Below are 27,992 nucleotides of genomic sequence, written 5' to 3'. Positions count from 1 at the left end.
TGTCAGTGTATATCTATATATATATATATTCTTCATTTATTTTTAATATTTAAACCCACTAAAAGTTGTAAATACAACTTTTGAATGAAAGGCACAGGAAAAATCAGACAATGCTGATATAATACTCAAAAGAAAAATTACAGTACAAAAGTGGACAGTTAGTTACGCACGTACAAATCCCTCCAGGTTCAACGTCCTCCGTACAGGGGGAAACAGAAATGTATCAGACACAACAAATGAAAACCAGAAATCCATTAGCCAAACTTCTCTTTATTGCTTTTCCTAGCTGACAGGGGTCACGCCCGCTCCCCGGGTCTTGCAGAAGGCCAACAAAAGCAACTGCTGTGCTTTCCAGTTTCCCCCGTAGATGGATTGGTTCATATTTACTAGGGATGCACCGAAATGAAAATTTGTGGCCGAAGCCAAATAATATTAAACTCTTGGCCGAATACCGAGTACCGTTTTTTTTAATTAGTTTTCATTAGTTTTTGCAGATGAACCCCCTCCAGATTAGTGTTGTCATGGTACCAAAATTGGGACCCACGGTACGATACCAGTGAAAGTATCATGGTTCTGAGTAGTATCAGGATACCACAGCGAAAATGAGGCAGATGTGCCTTTTGTCATTTATAAATCACTTTTCTATAATACATCACTGATATTTCAATGGAATAAATTGCTTAGTGACTTATTCATACTTCAAAAACAGCATCAATAAGTGATGAACATAGGGGGGATTGAAATAAAATAAATAAATGAAATAAAAATCAACCAGCCACCCTCCTCCCCTGACAGTCCCTTCATAAGTAAAGAACAGTCCCTAAAGTGCGGTGAGGTTTGTGGGCTGTTACCTGCCACTGAAAGACTAAAAGAGAGAAATGTGAACTGCTCGTTTCTCCTCTGATACGCCACATACTGTGTGCTGCCATGGCTCATCTGTTCAGGTAGCCTGCTTTTGGGCAGTCATGACAACAAGTTATTCACCTGGAGCCGGTGGGGAAGCTGTTATCATGCGCCGCCGTATTTTACAGGAATAGCCTACGTATTCCTGTCTGTGTCTGTGACCCCCGTTCAACCCACAACCGGCGGGATTTGCCATTTCGTTTCTGCTGCTGGTTGAAATCTGTACTCACACAACATGCTGAATGATTTATTTTGCCAGCAAAAACTATTTTTAGTCGCAAATGCGAGTGCGGTGACAGACGGAGTAAAATATCGCCACACTGCCAACATTTTACTCCGTCCGTCACCGCACGCTGTTTGATGGCATTATCAAAACACGCCGCTATTATTCGGCCTTGCTTTTCACTTATTCCACCGAATACTGAATGTGTAGGTTTTTTTGCAATATTCGGCCAAATATATTCGGTTACTGAATATTCGGTGCATCCCTAATATTTACTTGATTATTGGGCTGCTGACCGTGCTACACAAAACTCCACTGGGCGTTTAGCGTCCGATTCACAACATTGAGACAGATGAAATACGAAACATACGGACCAAAAGAGAGGTTTTTTTTTTTTTTTTTTTTTTAAAGAGTTACGATCTCTCATAATCCATTACAGAATGAGCCTGTATTTGTAATTACACTTTAATTCGTTGGTCCGCTGAGTGTAAAATCAACCCAACCTCTAAGTGGTGCCGGGTGTTTAAATATTCAACAGAAATTTCTGGGCTGCAAAATTTAAAAGTGCAGGTCAGAAGCCTGCTTCTGGAGCAAGACGGTAATTTAGGGATATCTTCATTTCCCCTTTTTAACATTTACTTGATAGAGCTTTACTGCACTCAACACTAGTGGGAGAAGTTTGACAATAGGATTCATTTATCAATTACAGACATTTAAAGAGAATTTGGCACTGGAGGCCACTGCTACGCTGTTTTACTGTGTTTTCGAGTCCTCTTAAGGATCACGTAATTTCCCTCTTTCATTTAGTTTAGTGGGTTTTTTTCCACGTTGTTGAAGAAAAGCATGCCCAGGCCCATCTGACCATCATTCATCAATGGTATGGGAGGTGAAAAATACAGAGGGGGTTCTGTGACATTAAGTATGCCCAATCTTTGGCTCGCACACCTCTGGTTTAGGTTCTCATGGAAAAAAATAAATCAGTATGCAGGCCTGTGCGCTCATATAGGCTTGTGTACACATTGTTTTGGACAGCTGTACTGGGGAACAACTGGAGGGAAAGGTGCCGTCACTCTGCACTGCTCACGGTTCTTATTATTACATATAGCCTCTTTGGTATAGGCACATCTGCATCAAGGGACCACCACTGTCCAATTACTCCCATTCCTTTTCCTATGTGCAGCTGTCTCACTCTCTCTGTTTCCTATTGAAAATGGGGAAAAAAAACACACTTAGAAAAAAACAACAACAGATGATTGCCACAATCCTGGAACCTGGAAATCAAGTGATTGATTGGAGGAGCAGGAAATTAGACTTATATAGTCGTCAAGGGTTTTCTTTTTCTCCTGCATGAAGACCAAACCCCCAACCCCCTGCCTCTCCTCTCTACCTGCTGTAGCCTGGCCTTCGCTGCTGCCTGACAGCAGGAGATTCATGCTACCTCCGCCTTCCCTGCAGCCATGCTACAGAGAAAAAAGCAATGGCACAGCAAAAATGTAAACGCACCAATGTACTTAAATTCAGCCCTAAATTTAAAACAAAAAACAGAGATCCTAGGGCAAAATGAAACAGGGTGTTAAGATTTGATGTTATAAAACACAACAGTTCTGATGGACTGAGGAGTGAACAGGAGGATGGATGTGGTCGATGTTGCTGCGCTAGATGCTTAGATGCTCTGGTTTGCGGTTGGGTCCAGCGAAGGATGCGTTTACCAGAGCCCTTTTCTCACCTCCCTCCCCAATGATGGCAGCCCACCCCGGGTGAGGAGAGGCTACCTCTATCCCCTCTCTATCCTGGTTCTAACCAGAATCTCTTAGCGCCACACTCCTCTTTCACACAGGAGCAAAGTCAGGTAAAAGCTAGAGCTTAAACAAATCTGCTTTGAAGTTTTGATTCTTACACTTCCTGATGCAAGACCTTTAACACCTTCCTGCTCCAGTGCACAAAGAAGAAGCGAATGACATCATGTACAAGAACCAGGATCTCGAAGAGTTCGGAGATAAAGAGTACAGGATCCAGTCTGTCAGTGCGTCAGGCTAACGCCGACTCCATTCATTACCTTGCCGTAGCGGAGGAGGAAGCGGCGGCTAGCTGTGTGAGGTATTCACGCAGTTCCTTGGCCGCCTGAAAGCGGCCGTAGCGCTTTTTGGGTTTGGTGCACTCGTCCAACAGTGCCTCGAGTTGTCCATCTTTGGCTATGTGGGCGGGGGGGTCATGGAGGAGGCCTCCGGTGGTGCCCCGCCACGTAGCGTACCGTGACAGCAGGTTCTGGCACACGGCATAGTAGTTGTGGTCCACTGTGACTCTGGAACAAAGGGAGTCCTTGGAGAAAGAAAGGCAGGCCTCCCTGTCGCACTCCTCGAAGCGGCTCTCGTACCACACGTCGTAGCTCTCTGGCTTGTCTGCGGGGACACAGAGAGACGGTTAAATGAACACACCGCAGTAAAAACATACTGATCATAAAAACCAGTCAATAATATTAATAGAGTCGTAGGTGCATAACATTCATTTCAAATATATTAAAGCGTTTATTGGGTCATAAGCGTGTTTCTTGCGGCCTTCATCAGGTGAATAAGTAATAAGGTCGGTATATGTTGGTCCTGCAAACAAAAATGTCCTGGTTTTATTACAGTGCAACACCCCTTTATATATTCTTTGGAGTCCCTACCAGCCTGCGGTTTACATTTGATGAGCCTTCACAGAAATTCTTTTCCTTAAATGTGGAGCTATACACGGGAAATTTGAGGCACAACTGATTTTAGATGATTACAACCAACTGCTTGATCGCATGTGATCGTGAGGAAAAACTATTTTTTCAAAGGTTTCTGAAAATTATTAGCTAAGAAATCAACCTGACCAGAAGCCGACAGGACCGTGGTGCCACATTTGACACCCCAGGGGCACTAACAGGAAATTCTTTCTCAAAGCACACAGCCAAACAACTCATCTGCAGTTTCATTTGACAGAAATGAACCACTTTCCAGATTTATTGAGCAAATAAAATTCTTTCTCCAGCTCATTTCACATTGCTTTTTCTCTTTAGAGGATTGCGCTGGTAAAGGAGGGAGCCAAGAAAATAACCTGGAATGATGAGAGAGAACTATTGGTTTGTGCATTAAAAAGCAGATCAATAACAGTGTTGGGAGGGGGGCTGGTGGGGGGGCGGACCCAAAGGATGCAAACACATAATCAGTGTATCAGCGTTGTAATGCACTTCTCTTCTGGCTCATCAGAACAACTCAATCAAACATCCAACGCTGCCCTGTTAGCAAGGGGGCCCCTGCGGCCCCCCTGAGGAGGAGGGGCACATCAACCTCAATCAGAGAGGGTGATGGAGATGGATCCGCCTGCGTATGCCTGCCACGAGCGCGTGCTCACAAACGCATATAAAAGATGTACGCGCGCAAGCAGCAAGGTGAGGTGAAAGCAATTAATGTTTCAGAGCTGGCCATGCATCACACCTCAGCACTGATTGACAGATGGCATCGGGAGAGTGTCCCATTCTTGTTCACTCGCACTGACGGACACACACACACACACACCCACACTGCAGTCAGACAGACAGAGCGGCTGAAAAGAACAAGCAGGGAGGAGAAGGTTCATACTCAAGGACGAAGATGAGCACAGCAAAAAAAGTACTTTAAGACTCGACTAAAGGCTAAAAAGGAGTCTGAGGTCTATTTACTTGCACCCCAATCCCCTCTGTTCCACCCTTACAGCAGGCCTGAGCGTAATAAAGCCAGAACATTTCCAAAGCAAACGAAATCATTTCCAATTCAAATGAGTGGCAGAACAGTGGACGAGGCAGGCCGCCTTTGCCTCTCTCTTCTCCCGCACCTCCCATGTTAAGGAGCTCAGGTCAGACTTGTATACATTCACCTCACTCCTCCGTCTTCTCAGGGCTACACTGAGAAGGGACATTGGGCCTGAAATGCTTGTTAGCATGGCCTTACTAGTGGCATTCAAGAGTACGAGCTGGTTTTAACAATGCATGCCTGTGTTAGAGTGCATTATTGAATGTGAGAGAGAGAGGACTGCGTGTGTGTGTGTGAGTGAGTGAGTGAGTGAGTGTTTCAAGTGCTGTTGCATTTGTGTGTGTTTGTGTAAGCCGGGGAGCGATCGTGTTGGGGAGAGAAGAGAATGAGAGTGAGTGAAGTGTGTGTTACATTATACAGCATGTGTTTCCAAAAACCACTGGGGGTGAAACCATCCTCAAACACTATAAACTCAATGATGGGGAATGGCTCCTTTCGCACCACTGGACTGTGCAAACACACGGCACGCGGCACAACTTGAACACGGCATGCGTTTTATCTCACGGCGAAACCCGCCCCGCGTCAATATGGATGCCCCTAACGAGAGGGTGGAACCGCGCGTGAGCTCTCTGCGTGTTTTGATTTGCAAATCAATTGGCCTCAGTTTAGACTGATGAGATTCGCGCCACACACTTTAACTCGCTTTTCAATCTCGGGCTCTAATTGCAGGGATTGGATTCCTCTGCTTGTGGAGCCTTGGGGAGGTTACGGCGGCCTATTTCCTGCTGCTGTCCGACACATGGCTGTGACCTCGTAATTCTCATTACCGCCGTCGTCCCTCTTGTTCATACTGCGGCCGCGCCACTTGGCACACACACAAACAGATCAGACGCACAAACACGCGAGAAGCACGTAAACATTCTTGAGGCTTAAACTCTGAATGGCCAGGGTAAGCAGCTTGAGTTGTCAAGCTCTAAATGTGCCGGCCAGACAAAGAGAGTCTCAACCTGGATTGTGCTCCTGGACTTGCAAAGGGCTACGGTGACAGGGTGGAAAATTGCAGCCATTGGCAATAAGGTGAATATACACACCAACATAATCGCACAGGAAATAAAGTACAAACTCGAGGGGAAAACTACAGGGCATGTAGGAGTGCTGCGACATGTCACACATCTATATGCGGTTTTCTGGTGTCAGATCTTGTAATTTGGCAAAGCGGCACTTTATCTGAAGATAAATTCATCACAATACTTCCCATCCAACTCAAAAAAAAGCACACACACACTAGTTTCATGCACACACACACACACCCAGACAATAGTTCATATCTGTCACAGGGCACAATGGTGGAACCTCAACACCTAGCGACACAACAGTTTATCACTTTAATAGGATTTCTGCAGGAAGGGATAAATCTAAGAGCCTGACTGGGTGGTCGTCCCTCTCTTTGAAGTAGCCCTAGGAAGGAGGACTGAGGGGTAGCAAACTGCCACACTGAGTGCGTGATGTATAGCTCTCTCTGTCCTTGTTATGAGGTTTATTCTGAGAGGCAAAAAAAAAAAAAAAAAAAAAAAACTAGGGCAGTGGAGATGGCTTGTTATCTGAACTATCTTTGCTTTGATGGGGACAAGTGTGTCGGAGGCACAAGGGGTGCTGAAGGAGTGTATTCTTAGATGAGAGGAGGCTTTGAGAAAGTGCAAATTTGCCCACAGCCATCTGTCCCTTGAGACCTTTCCTCGAACCTTCGTCACTGCCTCACGAGCTACAGTTGGCGGTGGTTAAAATTTTGACATGAAGCGCAATGTTCTCTGGGGAGTTCAAGCTGTGGTCAGTGTTTGAATCACACTTTGGTTTTTGAGGAAGTCTGTGATAAACAGTCTGAGAAGAGGAACAACCGCTGCATGAGTAGACATGTTATTAATACAGTTAGTGGTTAATTATCACTTTACAGTTTTAGAGAAGCAGCGATCTCACACAAGTAAAAAAGAATTACTGCCCTGCGGCTGTGTGCCTCCACCAACCACTCGTGTTGCAGTTTACATCTATGTCTGTCCAGACTCATATGGAGCCATGACAACAGGCAAGGCTTCTTATTAGGGCAACACCCTGAAAGTCCACTATTCGAATCATCAGTTGGAGACCCCTAAGTTGACTGAGAGTCCTTCAAATTGACCAGTCTTGGGGCTTATTGTCAGTCAGTGTGCTTCTGGGGACGTTTCAGTCCCCAGATGTAGCTGCAGAGTGAGCGCTCTCCACTTTCACGCTACTCTGCTCTCCGGTACAGGCGGTTGCGGACCCAGACCGAAGGTGTGTCTAAGTGAGACGGAGGCAGCTGCTCGGAGGAGGACAGGCGTATGCTATCTTGTGCCTTCTGCTTCTGCAGCAACTTAATACGATAGCATAGTTAGCATGCATTAGCTCGGAGGGCTATCTTGGCTTACGTGAGCGTCGATGTCACCCTAAACGTCACACCGAAACCTGCTCAAACTCTCAAAATCTATGTGGAAAAAAGGAACGACTAGTCGAAAATTTGTACTCAACAGCCAAATATGATTCTACTGACATAATTCTAAGTTGGGTATAGCCCTACTGCAAATATGGATGTTGCTGCAAAGAAGCTACATATTCAAAACATGGACGCTTCACACATCTTCAACCCCGGCAGCAAAGAAGATCTATGCAATCAGCACAGCTTCAAGTTGGGCACCCAGGATTAGTGTCACCAATTCAGTATCTGATCAAATGTCTCCCCTTCCATTCTTGAGATATGATGTTGAGTCATGGCCAGAAAAGTGTTTTTGCCGAACATTATGATGTCACAGTGAGGCTGGATATGAAATGTAATCACTTCATCACTTCATCCTATTAGACATCGTCATAATTAGTGTATGAATTCTTGAGTTACGGCCAAAAACAGGACACAGTGAGGACACAGTGACCCTAGACAACCAAAATCTAATCAGTTCATAGCTGAGTCAAAGTGGTCGTTTGTGCCAAAACTGAAAAATATTTGAAAAGGTGCTCTTGAAATAAAGTGTTCATGAGAATGGGATTGACAAACTGAAAACATAATTCCTCTGGCCCAGCAGGCACTGGTGCAAAGGCTTAAAAACCACCAGTGACAACTCCACAATTTGAGTGACGTAGTCTTAAGTGTTTATACTGTCCTTATCTTCTTGTGTAGCTCCATAAGTGGTATTGTTTCTATGTATAAGACAAATAGTATTGTCATTGCAACAAGAGAATAAGCTGTACTAAGCATTAGACATATGGACACACACACACACAGCACATATATGTGTTCAGGTAACAATGGACGCTGCCACTCACTCTGCTTGATGAGCCTTTTGTCTGCCACGAGAACATTCTCGGCATCAACGACGATGACCTTTCCGTCGCGTGGGCCGACTGCAAAGTTATCGAAGCTGACATCGAGCAGGTAGAGGGCAAACTCGAAGTCATTGTTGGTGAGCTGCTCGGCAATGTCCATGAGCTGGCGAGCCAAGTCTACCCTCTTCTCCCAGGGTGCGTTGTAGAAGCTCCACAGCTCCTCGCCCACGTAGTTGACAGCTACCATGCGCCCACACGCTCCCAGGTACTTGGCGAAGGGCCACCCCTCATCTGACGGAAAGCTCTGGGAAAGAGAAACAGATGAGAACAGAAAACGGTGATTTAAAAACAAATATAAAAGAAGTCGGACCGTGTAATGTGGAGCTGGCTGAAAAAAAAAAAAAAAAAAAAACCCACAGAAATCCCCCCAACGGCTTTGAAAAGCAAAGGCTAACACATAAATTGCGAGAACCCTCACATTGTCAGAAAATGTTTGTTTAACTTGCACAGAAACTAGGTTCTAAATAAAGAGAGTCAAGAGAAAAAAATCCCAGACATCAAACACAACGCTGCTGTGTGTTGCCTTGGGTAATTTTTGACACATAATTCTAAGCACAATAGTTGAAAATCTGCCAAAGGATCACGTGAAACGCAGCCAGCACTGGGTATAACGGATTAAATTTAATAAAAGAAAAGAGCCAGTTTGTGTTAAAACCCTACAGCTATGAGCGGATGTACGCCGCTATCCTCAGTGCTTCCAGAGAACTGATAGGAGGTGATTTGTGGTAGCAGCAGTTAGCAGGGAAGCCTTATGTGTTGTGATGCAGCAGCGGGGCGATTTAAACTGCTGCATGATGTTGGCTAACCGAGTAAATGCAGTTTGGGCAAGCTGACAAGTAATTGCTGTGTACTACAAGGTTAAAACTGATTAATAATAACAAGGTAATACCGCTAGCGGGAAGTGGTATCACTGCTGCTGCACAAAACCCTAATCTCTCAGATTTACTCCACTTTATTGAGGTCAAACAAAAACAGGCACACATGCACCATCATCTGCAATCACTCAGAGTCAAGTGGCTGCACAGGCAAACACACAGACACAAATATACAGACAACTTAGATTAGTTGGGTGTGAAGCAGCTGCATTTGGCAAACGTGCCAGGCTGCTAAGGGACTGGATTCTGTATGTCGACTGCTGCTGTCTCTCTCTAGGAGCTCAGGAGTCTCACATTTTCAGTATATCACTTTCTCTTCTCCTAGTCCATTTCACTGCCACAGTCTAGGTGGACGAATGAAATCCCCCTTTGTTGCAGCCCACATGAGTTTCGCTACAAGTGATAAGCTCCCATCTTTTACAATAAACCCCCCCGCCATAGGCCTCTATCTTTTACAATAAACAGCCAGCCATATGCTAGCTTAATGATAGCCCACAATTCCTATGTAACAAATCTCTCCTAGGCTGCTGTTTCTGGCAGGCAGCCGTCGCACAGACAGAGAATCGAGAGTGCTCCTGTTTCACAGGAGTCTCGGCAGCCCTTTCTTTCTGAAACTCAATTGCATCGGAGATATGGCAGGGGTGACACACCATGTCACTGCAGGTAAGGTGTGAACTACTATGACTGTTGCGTCTCACTTTACACTTGTGGTAATTCAATACTTCACCAGCTTTCAATTTATGCCAAGAGGGGGGATTTTAAATATGCATGGCTGCCCTAACTCCCTTTAAATTTTAATGAAATACAAATTATTTAAAAACATACATTTTAACCCCCCCGCCGGCCACGCAGCTGCTGTATCTCAAAGACAACAGCTGGACCCATGCCACATAGAGACTGTGGCACTGAGGGGGCGAATGTGACAAAGAGACCACAGCTTGGTGAATGGATGGCTATGCAGCGATTTGAAGGTTCACTTGTGCAGCCGTGACTGGAGTTGAGACATTTATATCTCAGACACTCAAACTGTGCTGCTCTTAAGCTGCTTTATCTCATCCTGTGACTTGGCTGTAATTTGCTGAGTGTATCAAAGGCAAGCGCGTATGGATCCTACGTGTGCTATAGCACAGGGTACAACATGCTGAATGCAATTATAAGTGAAGGCTAAGGATGCCTTGCAAGGGATCCTTGACTGGACAAACTACCTTAGAAAAATCTTGGGGAGGAAAAAAATCAAGATCTTGATGCAACAATGACTCATAACTTTTTACGTCCTACACTGAAACAGGCAGACTTTTACCATCTGTGGTGTAAATCTATACCATAGGCGTATCTCCTGTTCCTGTCAGTTTTAAGGAAGCTCCACCACCAAGGGGGGGGGGGGTGGACAATGATAAGTTGCATGCATTGCAGTCTTGGTCGAGCCCATTTCCCTGAGGTGACCCAATCAATTGCGGGCCAGACAAAAGTCTGTCCAGGAAGCAGTGCTGGCTTCCAGCAGCCTGTCGGTCTGTCTGTGCTTGTCATCCTTAGACTTGGCAATGACTCACCCAACTTCCCCAAAAACTCTCGGCTTAATCGCCTACCTCTACATTTTCTGATAGAGCAAACTTGACAGGAAGCGGAATCTGAGGAAGTAGACATGTCTCAAAAAAGTGAGAAATTCCAGCAGATACGAGGAAACAAAAGGATACTGGTGGGCTGACAGCCCTCCCAAATACTGACTGGAAAGAAGACAATCCCAGACTACTGAGATGTTGCCTGCCAATGGGCATTCCTACATAAGAGATTTTAGGATTAGAGACTTAACGGGCTAAATATCTAAAATGGCTTTCTAATTTCTGAAGTTGGTATAGAAAGATTAGGTTGGAGCTGGATCAGTTGGTGGTACATCCCTATTAGTCCCGCTTCCCTTTGACCCAGATTCAAACCTCAGATCGCTTTATGTTGCTGCAAATCTAAGCGGCTCTTGGTCTTGTTGACAAAACTTAGCCTGTCCAATGTTACGGCTAAACCTGCTTTGTAAAACACCATCCTCACTCTCTCGCCCCTGCAGGGCGGATGGATAAATGTGGGGAAGGGTTAGTGGTGGTGGTGGTGGTGAGGGTGGGAGGGGAGACAGGGAGCAAAAGAGAGAGAATACGATGGAGACGGCAAACAGAAGAGACAAACAGAGTGTCTTTCACTTCTCCGCTCCAGTGGACAGGAGGAATAAACCAGCAAAGACCTGCCTGCTAAACACATCTCTCTCTTTGTTGTCAGGTTGCAGCCTGAATGGGAGCAAAAGTAGAGCGGCGGCAGATGGGGGGGAGGCTGATGGGAGGGAGGGGAAGGATGAATGCCCTAAGGCTACTTTCAGACACTGTCAACGGCTGTTATGAGAATGCCTTCATGTCTGTTCGGCCCTCGTCCGCAGGTCTTAACATAGATGTCGTTCATTCACGCCTCTGACAGGCTCATTGCGCTGCGTCAATTACAAGAGTCTTGACAAGTCATACCCATTTTTATGAGCTTCCTATATTTAAGTTTCATGTGCAATAAGTCTTAAGGTGAGAGCTACTGAGCAGTGTAGGCAGGAACATGGAAGTGGGCACCTGAGCTTTGGATTCAAACTTTGCCTATTGCAGAGCTTGATAAATACTCCACGTGTCCTACCAATCATTCTCCCTTAGCGCTCTTTAAACGGTTACTCTGCAGAAGTCATTAACGTCCGCAATGAGGCGTTGAGGGGGGGGTGGGGGGTGGACGAAATAAATTGGAAAGCCCAGCCTAATGCTACATCCGCTGCACTATCTCTGAGCAGAATTGGGAGGTACTGTATGTGTGTGCGCTTGCGTGTGTGGGGACTGCACAGGTAGTGAATTTTACCAGTCGATGGTGTTATGCTATTGAGAAATGCTGAGGGTGCAAAACTGCCAATGTCACATCTCAGCTACTTTTACTGCTTTAAAAAGGTCTTATCACTTCTTGTTCCTGTCATTGAATAAAAAACCTTTTATCTCCTGCTTAGCAAAACCTTTAACTTATAGAACTTGGCGCCAAATGCTCCTCTTATTTCCCGTACACATTTTTTGCTTGAATTTCTTGCAGTGTTAGAGAAATAATGAGCCCGACTCTGGAGACAATGAAAGCGAGGGTGGAAAACAGACCGAAACAGAGTCGTCTCATTACAGGCGACCTCACACTGACTTCTAGGCCCAAGTCTGACTAATCTAATCTTAAAGGTTGTGTTGGTGCGCTACAGTAGCATTGACTGGGGGGTGTTTGTGCTTTCCACTCCCCTCCCTGTAATACAACAGACACACTGGCATCCTCTTGGGGGGAGATTGGAGTGGGCTGAAATGAAACAGGGCCACAGACAAATGGGCAGCCTCTGGAGAAGAGGATGAAACGAATGGAGCGAGAGGCACAGGAACACACACCTGCGTCCTGACATCTGCTGACAAAGGCATGCCCTTCTACTGGGCCACTCGGGGGAGGGCGTTGGCGTGTGTGTGTGTGTAATTGTGTGTGTGAGAGAGAGTCCGAAAAGAGGCTCTTTGTGCATGCGTGTATGTGTGTGTGTGTGTGTCTATGTGAAACTGTATCCGAGTGCATGTGAATGAGAACATGCAACGTGACCAGGGCTGATAACAACCTCTATTCAGGGGCCGAGTAAACATGAGCGGCTCCCAAGATATTGCCTTGGCTGGTCTGCAAAGAACACTGGTCCATCAAACACACATATACATACACACAAACGGTGGACACACAGAGCGGCGTTTATAAATGCAAGATTTTAAGGAACAAGTTGCCTTCATCTTGCAACCACAACTACTTACAGCAAAAAAGGAAATTAGTAGCTTGCCACAGAAGTGTTTCATGTGTGCAGCTTGTTAAAGCCCTGAGCAGGGTGTGGTGTAAATTCTCTACATTTTCTGTCCTCAGCAAAATCCCAGCACTTCACAGCAAACAAGTTAGGACAGGACTCTTGAAGAGTCCGGGGATCAAACGATAAAGTTGAGGAAGTGGGGCGGGCAGATGCAGCCAGTGAGACACAACAACAGCATTAAAAAAAAAAAAGCTTTTCAACCCTGATGTTGCAAAATGAACATTATTCAGCCTGTTTATCAAAGGGGCTTAGCGTTAAGAAGAAGTCACATCTGCTCTGCAAGGCTCGGGCTGCCAAGCCAGACTTGAAACGCCGCTTTTCTGTGCAGCTCTCCTGTTGACCTTGTGTGTCTGGAGGATGTGTGGCGAGCCCCGTCTGGCATTTTGCTGGCCATTTAAGTTTAAAATCCAGTTGGTTAGTTCGCAGCAAGAGCTCGGGCCCCACAGGGGAGCCAGCACTAACTCCTCATCCTGGCACACATGGCGCTATCCCTTTCTTCTCTTTTGCTCTCATCTCCTGCTGCTGCTGCTTCTCCTGCTAACCCCGCTTTTTCCCCTCTCCCTTTGTTCCACCCCCAAAAACCTGCAATACAGGGCAGTGATGCTGTCTGTTCCAGACACGGAAGCCAGGAAATGCCTAGTCAGAGCACCAAACTGAGGAGAGTGTGTGTGTCTGTCTCTAGCGGAGAGAGAAGAGTAGGGAGAGATAGAGACTGTGTATGTATCTGAATTTAGAAAAAGCCCTGCCTCTTTCTTTACCAGACATGCAGTTCAAAGAGTGCAAAGTCACAGTCTGTAGAGCTGGCAGCAGTCTTGGGAAACAGGAAAATCGTTGAATGAAGAAGACTGAAACTAGAAAGACTGCTGGGTGTGTGTGTGTGTGTGTGTGTGTGTGTGTGCAAGCATGTGTGAACAGCGAGCACAGATGAGAAATCAAAACCAAGAGGTCAGGTAGATAGAGCAGGCAAGTTAGACCACGTGCGGCCGGCTTGTGCAGCACGACAGAGCGCACGCATGATTCAGAGAGCTCTGCCATGCAGTGATAGAAATGGGTTAGCTAGGTCTTTGAGTTCTGCAGGCCTTTGCTCTACAGAGAGAATGAGAGCAGGATGAGGAATGAGAGCACGGGATGGTGCAGCTCCGCGTTGCTAGTACACACTCCGCTGCTAGCTGATAGCAGATAGCTGAAACCCTTTGCCGACCTGAACCCGAGCCACTGAGCACAGAGCCACCTCATAAATCCCCACCACTGGAAGACGAGGAATGTATTAAGTCATAGGCAGCAGTGTTGACTCAGTCTAGGTGGTATTGCCGCCCACACGGGTGGGGAGGAACCCAAGTGAAGCTTGGCCTCAGACCTGAGGGCTGTGGGTTTGAGGCCGACATCAAGGGTAGTGTATTTCAGAGCAGGCGCCAATTATCTCCGGGGCAGCCGGGTGGTGTAGTGAGCAGGGAGACTGCTGTCACCGACCCCGCACTCTAACCTCGCTGCAGAAACAGGGCAAACATTAAGAGAATTTCCCACACAAGGAGCAATTAAGTATCTCAAACGCTACAGAAGAATTCAACTTACATAATGAGAGGCGCCATTTCCAACACATATACAGCACAAGTGTAAATAATGTTTTTCTTTTACCTCTTGCAAGGGTGAAAATGCTCAAGATTTGAAGATGCTACAGCATATCCCTGACCTCTCATATATTCACTGACAGGAACTAGGTGCCTGACGCTTTAATGCAGTGGACAATTTTATTACTGCAGACAAGCCGATGTGCTAAAAAGCATCTCCTTGCTCTAACATTAAGCCTTAGGCTCTCCGGGGGACACAGCACAGTAAAGAACCACTTGTTCCCGATCCATATTGGCCATCTTAAGGGGCCCAGGGAGAGATGTGAATGGGGTTAGTTACTCTCCAGCGTTGCAGAACTGCGTCTTCACGAGCAGGGCAGGAGGTAGGTTGGGGTGCGGGCTGTAACAGTAGGAAGCTGGGTGGGGTGGGGGCAGAAATCTAAAAAAGGAGCTGGTGGGTGGGATGAGTGAGGGGTGTGTGTGGGGGGTTCAGCCACAGGCATTTACCTAACCAAACACAGCTGTCACTCGTGTGTGTGTATATATGTGTGTGTGTTTGGAGAGCGGGAGAAAGAGAGAAAGGATTATGGTAACACAAGCAGTCTGGCTCATTCAAATGGGGGGAAAACACCACAAGGCTCCGGTTTGTACAACACACACACTCGCTCGCACAAACCCTCCGCTCCTCTCCTCTCCTCCCTCCTTCTTCTTCTCTTCTCCCCTTTCCACCAGGGCCTCCATCCAGCGAGGGCAGCCAAAAGAGGGGAGTCGGGCCCAGATAACTCCCTGTCTTATCCTAACAGGATTCAGTCTGTACACAAAGGCCTATAAGAATAATGAAAGGGGGTTTGGGAGCACTTGAAGCAGGGTTAAGCGGCGTACACAACCTCCTCTCTTATGTGCTAAGAGCGTCACAATCCCCCAGACCCAAAAACAAAAGGTTCTAATCACAGACTAGCAACTTAAATACTATTTACCGGTGGACCTCAGCCACTGAGCCGGCCTTAGAGACAGAAGGCTCTTACTTAAGCCGGGATAGCATGCAGTGTCTGTGATTAAATGAAAAGAAATAAATAAAACTAAAAACAAAGCGGGCTTTGATCCTCTTTGTAAAGAGGCATGACCCAGAAAGCCAGACTATAAGATTGCAGAGCTTTTCCACCGTAGACAATATACAGTAACAGCTAAAATTATGTGCATGCTTTGTCAGAACATGACCATGTCGGTAATAAGAAGAGCTTTTTATACATTATTTGGACATTTTGTGAGCATGCAAAAAGTCTCATTTTCACACTTGTTTTTCTAATATTTGACAGCTATACAGAAAATATTTTTTACTTGTATGCAATTCACAAACACATCATGTATAGCCTCTGACATACAGTAAGAATGCTTGCCTTTGTGTTAAAGAGGAGATGGCATGTGCAATCATTTTAATGTAATGCTTAATCATTCTTCATTTAAATCATATCTTGACACTAAATCACTACCATTTTTTCAAATTATACAGTTATAAGATTATCTGACTCATAGCTGCTGTAGGCAGGTTGCGCATCAGCATATGGCCCGATTGCATTTATTTCCCTATTAACAAATAAATCAAGGTTCAGTAGGTCACAGTGAGAGGCACCACCTTTGCCTCACTTTGTGCCAAGAAAAAAAACCCCTGAATTTATACTATTTACTTTGGCTTCGCTTCCCAAAGTGGATGAGCATCGTAATAGATTATGCAGAGCCTCATTAAATCAACAGCATACCAAAGAGGCATCCCCCCATTTTAGAAAATTCAAACAAGCTGCTAGTGTGTTTGCTCAAAGCGCTGTGAATGTTTACTTTCACATTTGCGTTAAAATGCTGCTGTCAAGAATCTTAGGAGGAATAGGAGATAAGGTCATCCATCTAATCTCTTGCTTCCGTCTCTCCTGCGATTTAGTATCAGTGTCAAGACGTCCGTGTTCTGGGGAAAAACAGACGGTGTTGCGTGAGAGGTTCGTGCCTCCTGATGAGTATTGTGTCAGGTGAGGGCGGTGTGTTGAATGGGGAGGTGGAACTGTGGAAGGTAGGGAGAGATGGTAATAAAAAACGAGGGAGAAACGGGTGTCTGGGAGAGCGCGGATTTGAGTCTGGAGGAGATGACTGCGTTAACCCCACAGGCCTGTCACATCCTATTCTCAGCTTCACTGAGCAAGACAGGGCTGAGGACCAAAAAGGGTGCGAGCGCAGTCACATGCTCCTGGCTAACTCGCCAAGCTTAATGATTTGGAAGGGAGGACTAGGCTAAATCGAACTAATTTAAGGTTGGGCCAGATGTACTCCATCAAACACAACCATCACCTGATGAATCAGTGAGTCATCTAGCTGAAGGAGAGAAGCCAAGGATGGCAAATAAGGTTCCAGCCAGGGAAATGAGAAGAATTTATTACTCACATTTCCTGCAAACCACGTTACTGTCAAATGAGAGGTAAAATTAAACAGCGTCATGTAATTTTTCTGCTTGGCAAAGAGACACAGTAGCAGAATAACTGTTTCAGGCCAACTTCTCTGTGAAACCTTAAGAAAATCTGCATTGAAATGAGAGGAAACAGATGAAGTTGCATAAGGTGCCTCGCTCATTGCACGAGGATTTTCTTGTTTGGCTGTCGTCATTTTGTCTTCCAAAAATATTTATTCCCCAAAGCCAAATTGTCTTCCACGTGACACATGAGTGGGGGTGGTGTGCGTGTCTGTGCGTGTGTGTGTGTGTGAGTGCATGCTTGTGTACCACAGAGCACAAAGGAAATGCATTGTTGGACAGACCCGAAACAACACAGCAGATTGTTTCCCACTGACAAAGAAGGTCTGGTTTCTCATAGTGAAACAGGGCCGATTTACTGCCTGTGGCTTCAAAAGACTGGAAACAGAAGCCATTCGGAGAGGGAGTGCAGCTCACTGAGCAGACGGCAGAAATGTTATTGACATTATTCAACTGTATAAAGCCAGAGGAAAGGAGATAGAGAAAGAAAGCCGAAACCACAGCACTGGCAACCAGCGACACTAAGAAATCATTTACGCTAAATATAGCAAACTTAAATTATACGCCAAGTGATGCCAGCCTCTCCAACTTACTGAAGAGGTGTTTGAAAACAACCGAGCAAAAAGAAACAATCGCTCAAGTCCTGACAAGAAGGCAGCGCGATAAACAGTTGAAATAAGGATCAGGTTTAATTAAATAGTAGGTCATAAAACTCAGCCCACATTCCTCAACCTTTTGTTAAAACTAGTCCCCACGCAGTAGCACTCACCTCTGGCAAAAAAAAAACGGAGACTAAGGTGTTGTAGTACAGCACGTCTCCTATTCAATCTCTATAGACGCTATTAATTCTTTATGGTCCACTGCTGCCCAACCTTGTGTATAGGGTCTCTCAGTCTCTCAGCAAATTTTCTCCTGATCTTTTGAGTTCAGTGATGCTGACCAACAGTCGAGGCACTCCTGTGAATCTCTGAGATGTCTGGAACATTTTAGCTGTATGTTACACGTCCACAAAAGTCCATGCCCGTAATCTGTTACCCCTGGCCTGCTGCGTACACAGACCCTACTGTTCTTTCTCATACCCGCAGGTCACAAGTTCAGCGTGAGATCAACAATTCATGAGGCCCCTGTAAACATGCAAAGGCTAGCCGAAGCAGAGAGTGAAGAGAGCCGTGGACAATGTGTGTGTGTAATGTGTTGGTGTGTGATGTCTGTAGCTTTGTGCAAGATAAGGGTTGGAGGTTGAAGGGGGGGGGGGAAGAGTGTGTGTGTGTGTGTGTGTGTGTGTTTGGGGGGGGGGGGGTATTCACAGAGCCTCTGAACTGGGGCATAATGGAATTAAAAACACTGATGGAATTATCTGGCCCGAGTTTGTGGAGCGTACACAAGCGGACAGGAAAATATAGGAGAATGACACAGAAAAGGAGAAAGGCAAAATGATAAAGAAAAGACGAGAAAGGAAGGAAGAGAAGGGCAAGCGACCACACAGGGCTAATCAGATTTTATAGATTGTCCAGACTAAAAGGCTGATCTCGCCTTTTGTCCTCTGTAATGCCTAGAGGTGTCTGGCCCTATGTGTAAGGGGGGGGTTGGAGGTCACCATAAGTTATTGAATGTCTACACGAGCCATGACCATTGTTGTTCCGACACAGTCAATGCCAGATTGAAATTGAAATTGACTGGCTGCTTGTAAATCAGTCAGGATGAGGACATATATGACACAGTATGGCCGCTCTGACACGCAGGATGATGGAATAGAGGTGGGACGTACTTTTACTCCTAACCTGGTGTCAAAGATGAGTAGGTTTACAGCGTTTTGATTTTGGCAGCATGTACCATTTAATCTACGTCAATTAAGGATTTTAAACGCTGAAGCACAATACAGTGATGACGATGCCAACTGTATCAAAAATTAAATGTTCAATCGGTCTCATCAAAACTACTGAAAAAGGAGCAGTGTGTAGGATTTAGCAGCTTACAGCAGTAAGGATTGCAGACTGCAACCAGCTGAAAATCCGCAGACATACAAACCAGGTGATTAAAACCAGTAAAAACACTGAACAAAACAGTTTCATCTTATAAATCAGTGTCTCTGCAATGCTGCAACAAGCTGCTAGCCGAGCACCTGCTAATGTGTGCTAACCTTTTTTTCCTCTGATAATTTAAAGATCCAGACATTCAGGAGATTTTTACCAGGAGCCGAATTATCCACAGAGGTCTCTTCCTCTCCAAAACAAACGGACTCGGTGTTTTAAACCAGTAAAAGCAACGCACAAAGCAGTTTCATGTTAAAAATCAGTGTTTTTCTGATGCTGTTTGGTAGCTAAACAAGGTGGCCAACATGGCCCTATCTAGAGCCAGTGTATGGTTTGTCCATTCTGAGATACTGTAGAAAGATGAAACATGGACGAGGACCAGCTATCTATGTTGATAAAAATGGGTCATTCTAAGGTAAAAAAAAAACGCAACAATTCCTTTTTCAGGTGATTATACACTAATGAAAACATCCATATTCCATTTCTGCCAATACATCCCCTAAATCCCACCCTGGACCTTTAAAGCAAGAGTATCTTGGGTTTCTGTCAGTTCCTTCAAGCTGTAAATTACAACCAAATCTTTGTTCTAGGTCAAAAAATTAAAAAGCTTTTATTTTGGAGGATTAGCGAAGGATCAAGAATGTTGGTACTAACACCACTTAGCAGCCCCGTAAGAGATCCCTCTACGTGCTGTCTCCTACAGATGAAGAGGATCCAGCGGACACAGACGTATATTAAAATTAAAAACAACTTGGACCATTTACAGATGCATTCTTGAATAATTCAAAACTGCCCTACATATAGTGTTAAATATGCAGTATTGCCGCCAGCCAAAATCTCTCATCTTTTGGGAGGCCACAGCTCTTAAACCCCTCTCTATTCTAGGCAGAGGAATGTTCGTGCTCCAAATAGCGGACGCGTAGTCTCGATGTAGCCTAGAGTTTAGGGGGGGTGTAATGGCTCATCTCAGATCTGTGGAAGAGGAAGGAAAAGGAGGATTCCCACCCTGTAATTTACTGGGGGCTTTGTGGGCCAACACCCTGACTTGCTTTGTACTGATGCTCTTATCCTCTTTGTAGCAAAAGTAATCCAGGAGCCGTGCCTTATCGACAACTCTGAAAACACCTGGTGCCACAGATCAGCTGACAGACATCTTTTTATCAAGATGCAATATTTTCTTCAAAGACAGTAATAGTCAAACATAACTCAAAAAAATCAAAAGAAACCATAAAAGCCTAAAATTCTACCACATGCAAATGTTGATTTAAACAGCACCTGTCCTGAAAACACTGGGAAAAAAAAGTTACATTTACCTGTAGTACGAGCGGTTCCGGGTTGAATGCCAAGGTCATGAGCAGCTGCATTCTCTCCGTGTCTTTGAGGTTCTTTAGCAGGAAGCTGCCTGAGTCTTTGGTCTCAGCATACCTGCGGACCACGCGGTCCAGCAGCCTCTGAGAGGGGCAGTGCACCAGGTCTGACCAGCCCTCCACCACCTCTGGCGTGAGCAGACGAACGTCGCCGTTGATCCGGGCAAATTCAGTCTTGTACATTGCCTGGATGAGGTCGCAGCGCGGCCTGCCTGTGGCCCTCTTGCAGATTTTCTGATCGATCTCAGCCAGCTCCTGGTTGGAGCCGAGTCGTTTCAACACCACACGACGGGTGCCCTCCCTGGGCTCACCGTACTGGGCAAAGTAAACATTCTTGACATTGAAAACGTCTAGGAATCGTAGGCGACCCCAGGTTTCAAAGGAAACCTGGCCGTTCATGAACTTGCGGCACCAGCTGGTGCCAAAGCAGGCGGGACACTTGTTGAGGTTGATGAAGCGTCTGTCAGTGAGCTCATTCTTCTGGAAGGAGGCGAACAGGTTGTGGGTGTTCATCAACAAGATGACAAACAACCCTACAACCAATAAGAGCTTCAGACAGCGGTACAGGCGGCCAAGTTTGAGAGGCAGGAAGCGCAGCATGGTGGGGACGGGGGTTCTTGAGGGATAGGGAAAAGGAGAGGTATTGAGACGATCGTCAGGGAGCGAACCTCAAAGCCTCTCCGTCATGATGTACAGGGGTAGCTTCTAAAGCGGCAGGCAGGGGCGAGGTTGGCACAGCTGCCCCGTGCCAGGCTCTGGCAGAGGCCAGTGAGTCATGTTCTCCCTTCTTGGTGTTTGTGTGCAACCTCGAGCCAGCAGGCCTGAAATCAAGCAAAGAAAGGGAGAGGGGAAGACATTACATCAGGGAAAATAGAAAAGCTGCATTTCATAACACGAATAACATGGCTACCAAGTGAAAATGATTGATCTTATTTTTCTTCCGCTAGTCCTGCAACTTCAACACCAAAGTCCCAACATGTGATACGACCTATAAAACAAAAAAGCACTTTCCCTGGCATATGAAATCGTCTCACAAATTTGAATTGCTTGGGTCATTTGAGAGATTTCATTACTTTTTGAGCAGAAATGAGATGGCCCACAGCCAATGTAATAAACCTGCCTGTGTCTGTTTGAGCGCCTTCTCTTTGGGAAATCATTTCTTGTATACTCCCCCCCCCAATATAAGAAAGATAAATAAAAGTATGGAAAAGGGGAAAATAAAGTGTCAGTGATCAAATTAAGAGGAAATGTACAACATCCTCTCCAAGTATAAATAAAATGTGCAGCACTGCAAGGGATGATTCCTCAGAGGACCTTCCCTCGCCGCATCAGAAGTATCCATCACTTTTCTTCCGATGCACAGCAAAATAACACGCCGTCTGCATACCTCAACACTTATTCTGAGCTCGGAAGTCTTGAGTTTTTTTCCTCCTTCTCGCTTCAAATGGAGAAATCTCGCTTTGCATTGTGAAGAGAGTCACGCTGTGCGTAGTTTAACCTTTGATCAGAGTTGCCCTGCTTCGTTTTAATCACGCTTTGAAGTTGTTTCTTTGAAAATGGCTGGTGTCACTAAAATAACGTCCGTGGTTGAGGGGGTGAGAGAGAGAATCTGTGAATACCTCCATTAGGCATATCGATGTCAGCAGAGAAGGGAACGGTGGGAACTAAGCAAGGAAGAAAGAGACGAGTATCTGAGCTCACAGTACAAGAACAATGCTCTCAGAAGCCTCGCAAGCCCCCATGTAGTCTGCCCATGATGAAGCCATGTCAGACCCCCCAATCAGCTTTTTAGCAATGAGTCTTGTAAGTCTTATAAGTCGCTTTAAGAAAGACAATGACTCAGGCCATGCAAATTAGCCATCCTCAATTAGAGCTCATTAGGACATGCCTATTAGGACAGCTGACTTGAGAGGGCATGGCTAACGAGCAGGCACACTACTGTGATTAGTGCGCGTGTCGATGGGTTCCTTGCATTTTGCCTTCAGATCGAAGTGGCTGAGATCTAGAAAGACACTGGGGCTTGAGGCGGCCAAGGGAGCAGCGGTTATGGGAGATGTGTGGCTGTGGAGTGTCTGATAAGAAGCTGAATACACTCGTTCTTACCTGTCTGAAAATACCTTGAGCAGATCAGGCCAACATCACTAACATAAAAATAGACTGTACCCAAATAGGGGAACTACAGACGGCTGCACTACGAATTTTTTTTAAGCAAAAGAAACTATGATTCATGCGTTTTTATTCTATTCTCACCACAAATCAAAAACTCTGTGACCCAACGGTGAGCATATGATTTTCTTCTCTGTGCCATAAACAAGGTAGGGATAATGAGAATTGCTTTGCATCTTTTAAACAGAAGCAATCTTTAATCATATTTTGAACTCTGAACCAAATAGCTACTGTAAATCTGAATGGTAATGTGTCACAATTTCCAAAGACATGAGGCGGCATTTATTTATTTTTTCATTATAACGAACAGCACAATGATATGGTAATTTTAGGCTTTGGGAATTAATCCTTGAAAGGACACTTTTTGAATATACAACTCCATGCACACATTAATCTGAGATATCACATACGTTAAAATGTAAAAACAGACGTTTCTTCATGCATGTAGATTGAAACGGCATTTCATTGGGCACGCTTAATAAAGAAACTGCAGGTCCACATCAAGCTGACTTCAACAAAATGTCTCCACTGTGATAAATGAATAACCAAATAACCCTTCAGTTGCACCCATTCAGAATGAGCTAAAAAGAACACCAACACAATAATTTAATAGTGTCAAGGGAAAATTCATTAAAATTCTACAAGTTATTCATATTAAATTGGGAACGGAAGATGGATTGGGAGATGGGAAATAAAGAAACAACGTCTGTATGAAGAACCCCCCTAAAAACAACAACTTCAATAGGAGCCAGAAGGATGTGTGCCTTGTGCCTTCGACTACAGGGAGTGAGAGGGAGCTGATTGCTTGAGGGGAAAACTGAATATCCCGTTGCTATAAGATCTCGATTCAAGTGCCATTTAGCATCTAACACATGCAGTCGCAGCACAGACGAGCCTGCAAAGATCTTGGGAGCAGATATGAGATTTAACCAGGATCAGGAAGAGGCTCAAAGAGTTCAAAACGTAACCTCAGTTGGGCCGAGAAGATGATCATCCTAAAGAGAAAGCATCACAGGGCCAGGGCAAGACGGAAAAAGCCCCGAACAAGACCTGCAGTGCAATGAGATGCACGAGCTGGCGGCTAACGCTGGGAGGATGCATGGCTTCTTCCTCCTCTCCAGAGAAATGGTTAGGCCTCAATTACCTTTGGAGCATTACCTGGATTATGTCAATGACTGTGCTAATTGCTGGAGTGAAGGGATAGGCCACACACTGCATTTTGTTTCTGTTAATGAACCAAGGTGTTAAAATGCTTAAAGTGTTGACAGTGAAACGCAGGAAACTGCCACTGATGGCTTATCCTTGATCCTGTACTTTTGTTTTGCATGAAGCAGGAGAGGATAAGGATCGAAATGCTACTAGATTAGAGTTTTTATAGCCCGCTATTGCTGCGACTACATGCTGAGTAATAGTGTGAATAAGACCAAAACATTCAGCTTTATTGGAAAGATGCATGGTCATTTAAGATGGGGATATTTTTCCCTGGCAATTACCCCACTAGACTGCTTCTTGTGAATTTCACACCTGCAAGACTATTTATTTAACTCCCTCTCCGTCTATTGCTGCATGCCACCCTATGGCTGAGCGTTATTTAACAGGACTGGCAGGGAAGAGGACGGACTGTATAGACCTCAAGGTTGCCTACTCAGGTTTTTGACAAGGGTAAAGTTCACCCAAAGCTCTAAATTAAAGCCAGATGCTTTGTATTCTAACACAGATGTTACCCGGCGGACTAGAAGGGCAGTGAAATTTAAAGCAGTGTTTTCTTTCGGACAAACCTCACTGTGCCCACAGAAAACTTGTGTTTTGAATTAGCCCCCCTCTCCTCCATTCCTCCCCCACGGTGCCTCTGCTCCTTCTGCACTCTGCGAGAAGGAGGGATGCACAATACCATGAGGAAAACCCTGTTTAGAGTAAGCACCAAATTACCTCTCATCATACGAAGCCACTGCCAAAACTGGGGTAAGAAAGTTTTTCAGCGTACTCGGTCTACAAAGTACTGCGGTGAGCGCTTCGAAAGAGAGGCAAAGAAAAGAGGGCAAATCAAAGGATGCCTGACTCCTCATGCATGGGAGATGAGTCTCGCATTCAAAATGTTCCAAGTTTGGCAGATGTTAAGAGCCGCAAAATGGCTCATTACTGGGACAGAAACGGCGCAAGATGAAGCAACAGGCCCCATGTTGGCTTAAAACAGAATGACAAAGGTCGGGACAGAGGGAGATGACATCGTAATATCCTAATATTTCAACTTTTATTAAAACTTAGATTCTGACAGAATAACCCAGATAAGAAAGAAGGGGTTGAAAAGGAAATTTCCGTCTTGAATAATCTTTTCCACAGCTCATTGTGTAAAGCCGGTTTCCGATAATGGTGTGCGAGGGCAAAGCTACTCTCGGGCTAACCCATTTCCTTCACTGCACCTGAGGCTAAACTTCATTATGATATAATGAAGTCAAGCCACACATGAACATGCTTGATTAATTCCACTGGAAATGCAAAAGAGAGTGCAAAGAGGGAGTGCTGAAAAGGACTGGAATACATTGGAGAGGTTGGGGGGGAAAAGAGAGAAATGGAGAAAGGAGAGATATAACCAACGTATAACTAATGGACAGCAAGGTGAGAGAAACTTTGAGTTATTGCTCTTGTGATGGAAATGAATGGGAAGAGATCACTAGAATACAGAGTAGCAGTTCTCCGTCTCTGAATGGACACACACAAACACACACGGACGCGTCTACCCACGGAGAATGCCGGCATTACCATCAAGCCCTACTCAAAGCTCCGAACTCCCCCACCCCTTTCCATTGCAATGTACGGCTCTAGCTGGAGAGAGGAACTACTGTTGCCAAGGTTATCGACTGAAGGAGTCAATAATGTTTGATCAAAAAAACATTCAGCCACAGCCGGGTTGCCTCAGTACAGCAAACACATAGACAGTGATGGATAGATACAAATGACAGTAACATTCCCATGCCTAATGGAAAATTGAGTCCTTAGAATATAAGCACCAATTAGCGGCATCCCCACGTGAGCATTAGTCCATTCATCTCTGGCCCAAATCAAACGACAGAGGTTTAAATAACAATATAAATGGTGTCTGCTTTGCGCCAAACTGACGCAGCTGTTTGGAAGGACGCACTTGAACGAGGAGAGGCTTGCTTTGGATTCTTTGACCGATAACATGATTGTTTTGTTTAATTTAAACAGCTGCACATTCTCACACGCCAGCATCAATCTGTAAAAGTTTGAAAAGTTGTCATACATTTTAAATCTCATGTTAATGCCACTGCAAAACAAATGTGTCGTCTTAAGTGAAGCTGCACTTGGACTGATTAAAACAAGCTGTCACAACAAGCCTCATTTTGAACAAATGGGAAATATGTTTGGAGTTAGGGGGGAGGAATTAAATTGATCATCTGACAGGCATTTTTTCATTTCATTTAAGGTCACTCCTAATGTGGCTCCATCTGTTGTAGGAGTTGCTCTATCAGAGTTTGATTTGGTGAGTTTGGAGGTCAAAAACAAAAATATACTGCTCCTGTGGGAGCTTTTAGGCTACAATTACAAGACGTTCCCCTGCTGAGCGCTGAGAAACATTCAAATCAACCACCAGCAGAAAGTCTTAAGTGTATCCGTCTATTTTCATCGTTCCCTTGTCGCCTAACCTTGCAGAAAGGCTCCACAATTAGTCTCCTGTTATGGAAAAATTAATTCCAAGCAGCCCGTTCTATTCATTAGACTGTAAAAAGAAATTCCTAAGGACTTATTACAGACTTTAACCAAACAGCAGGACTGTTGTGGCAACATTTTTTTTTTTCCTTTGAGGCAATCAAGAGCAGAAGTTTGCAGAGAGCATGCAATCACCAACATCTCATGGTCAAGTCAATTTAGCTATTACAGCAAATTGCTCTTTCATTTTCAGCGCCTGGACCTTTCTGTGTGATGGGCACAGGGCTCACGCCAACAAGGAAGACAAATACACAGCAAATCAATCCAAATCACGTTGGCCAAGTGGAGACCTGTTGAGGTACTTTCATTTGAGTGATAGAAACTGAAGTGCTAAGCAAACACGAAGCAATGAAAAATGTTTAATTGAGGAAATACTTAATATGCAAATCAAAAATGCAAATAAATGCCTCCTCAACACCAATGCTTTTGCTATCATATAACATGATCTGCATACAAACTGACAAAGGAGTTCATGTTTAAAAGGTTTAAAGGACACTCCTGTGCAGTTTTGTGCATTGTATTATTCTCTAGGTGCGTTCAGGTACCGGTTACAGACATGACTAATGCTCTCTAAAAACCCCAGCATAAACAAATGACTAATTGCAGGGCAGGTAACACACCAAACGGTCATTTTGAGACCTCAAAGACAGTTGTGTTGCAGCAAAATAACACCAGCAGCAGCTCTAATAGCAGTAATAATAAACTTCCTGTCACTGTTGAGCGGATGTGGGCATCAGATAAGAGAGTGTGTTTCTAAAAACTGTCGTCTAGTATTATATCTTATCACTTCATCGTTTCTGGGGTAGCAACAGTGACGCCCTGAGTGCAAAGCTTGCTCTTAGGTTAATGTTAAAAACTGAGATTTTTTGTTTTATTGGTCAGTTATTCAAGTGGAGGCTGCAAAAAATGTCCATAAATTCATATTGTGCCATTTTATATTGTTAAAGGCTGAGTTCAGTGAGAGGACGGGCTGCAAAGAGAAGAAGAAAACTGTGGAACAAACCTGTATGACTTTTTCCTCCCCAGGTCTGTAGTAGTGTAATGCTTAGCGCTCAGTTGATATCATTCTTTAAAGTTGCGGCTACTTACACGGCGGGCGACGGATACTTTAAATCATTTCCGACAGTATCTAACCCGAAAACAGCTTCTTCAAAGCGCGACGAAGATCTCTATCAAGCAAACTCACACGGTCTCCCCATGTCTAGCTCCTAGGTATCTAGCCAGCTAGCCTGCTAGCTGCTGAAATAAACAGTTGGGATGTCGAGTCTTAACTCTTCATATACCGGATCTTTCCGACTGGACGAGGCGGTCCTCTTCACAAAGGACAACAGCGTCCGTGTTGTGCGTTCACGTCCATATCTGTCCGCGTATCGTGGGTCCCTTTGTGGTCACGGAATTGCCTCTTTTCTTCTTCTCTCAGGCAGCGGCTCACTCCTCTCCAACACCACAATGGGTTCTGTTTCGACTCTTTTCAACACCAGCCTCTTTGCCCTTTACGACACCCGCCGCCGCTTTACGGCAGAGGTTGCTAGGCGATTATTCTAATATTGTCTTGTCTGGAACGCCGCCCCCAGTGCAAAGTTTGACTAAATTTCTATTTTTT

At 45.0% G+C, this 27,992-nt stretch overlaps 1 protein-coding gene across 2 annotated transcripts; it reads right to left on the bottom strand.

Annotated features, from left to right (window-relative positions):
- On the bottom strand, window positions 1-27,857 carry dipk2ab (divergent protein kinase domain 2Ab). 2 transcript variants are annotated; one of them, XM_049565200.1, is made up of 4 exons: window positions 27,673-27,857; window positions 20,441-21,315; window positions 8,209-8,512; window positions 1-3,525 (listed from the first exon to the last, which is right to left on the bottom strand). In XM_049565200.1, the coding sequence occupies exons 2-4, from the start codon at window positions 21,092-21,094 to the stop codon at window positions 3,179-3,181; spliced, it is 1,305 nt and encodes a 434-aa protein (XP_049421157.1). In that variant the 5' UTR covers window positions 21,095-21,315; window positions 27,673-27,857; the 3' UTR covers window positions 1-3,178. The 2 variants fall into 2 exon arrangements, with proteins under 2 accessions (XP_049421157.1, XP_049421156.1); XM_049565199.1 differs by having other exon boundaries at window positions 27,393-27,856.
- Between the last annotated feature and the right edge of the window lie 135 nt (window positions 27,858-27,992).

The sequence above is a fragment of the Epinephelus fuscoguttatus genome, linkage group LG21 (genome assembly GCF_011397635.1).
Source record: "Epinephelus fuscoguttatus linkage group LG21, E.fuscoguttatus.final_Chr_v1".
NCBI classification, from domain to species: Eukaryota; Metazoa; Chordata; class Actinopteri; order Perciformes; family Serranidae; genus Epinephelus; species Epinephelus fuscoguttatus.
This window is presented reverse-complemented; position numbering and strand designations above follow the sequence as displayed.

Bases quoted from the DNA above. Each gene is read 5' to 3' on its own strand.
- dipk2ab (XM_049565200.1), bottom strand. From the start codon at position 21,094: ATGCTGCGCTTCCTGCCTCTCAAACTTGGCCGCCTGTACCGCTGTCTG. The intron at 8,513-20,440 runs GTAAATGTAACT...TCTCTTTCCCAG, and splicing joins CGGAACCGCTCGTACTACAG to AGCTTTCCGTCAGATGAGGG. The intron at 3,526-8,208 runs GTGAGTGGCAGC...GTGTCCCCGCAG, and splicing joins CAAAAGGCTCATCAAGCAGA to ACAAGCCAGAGAGCTACGAC.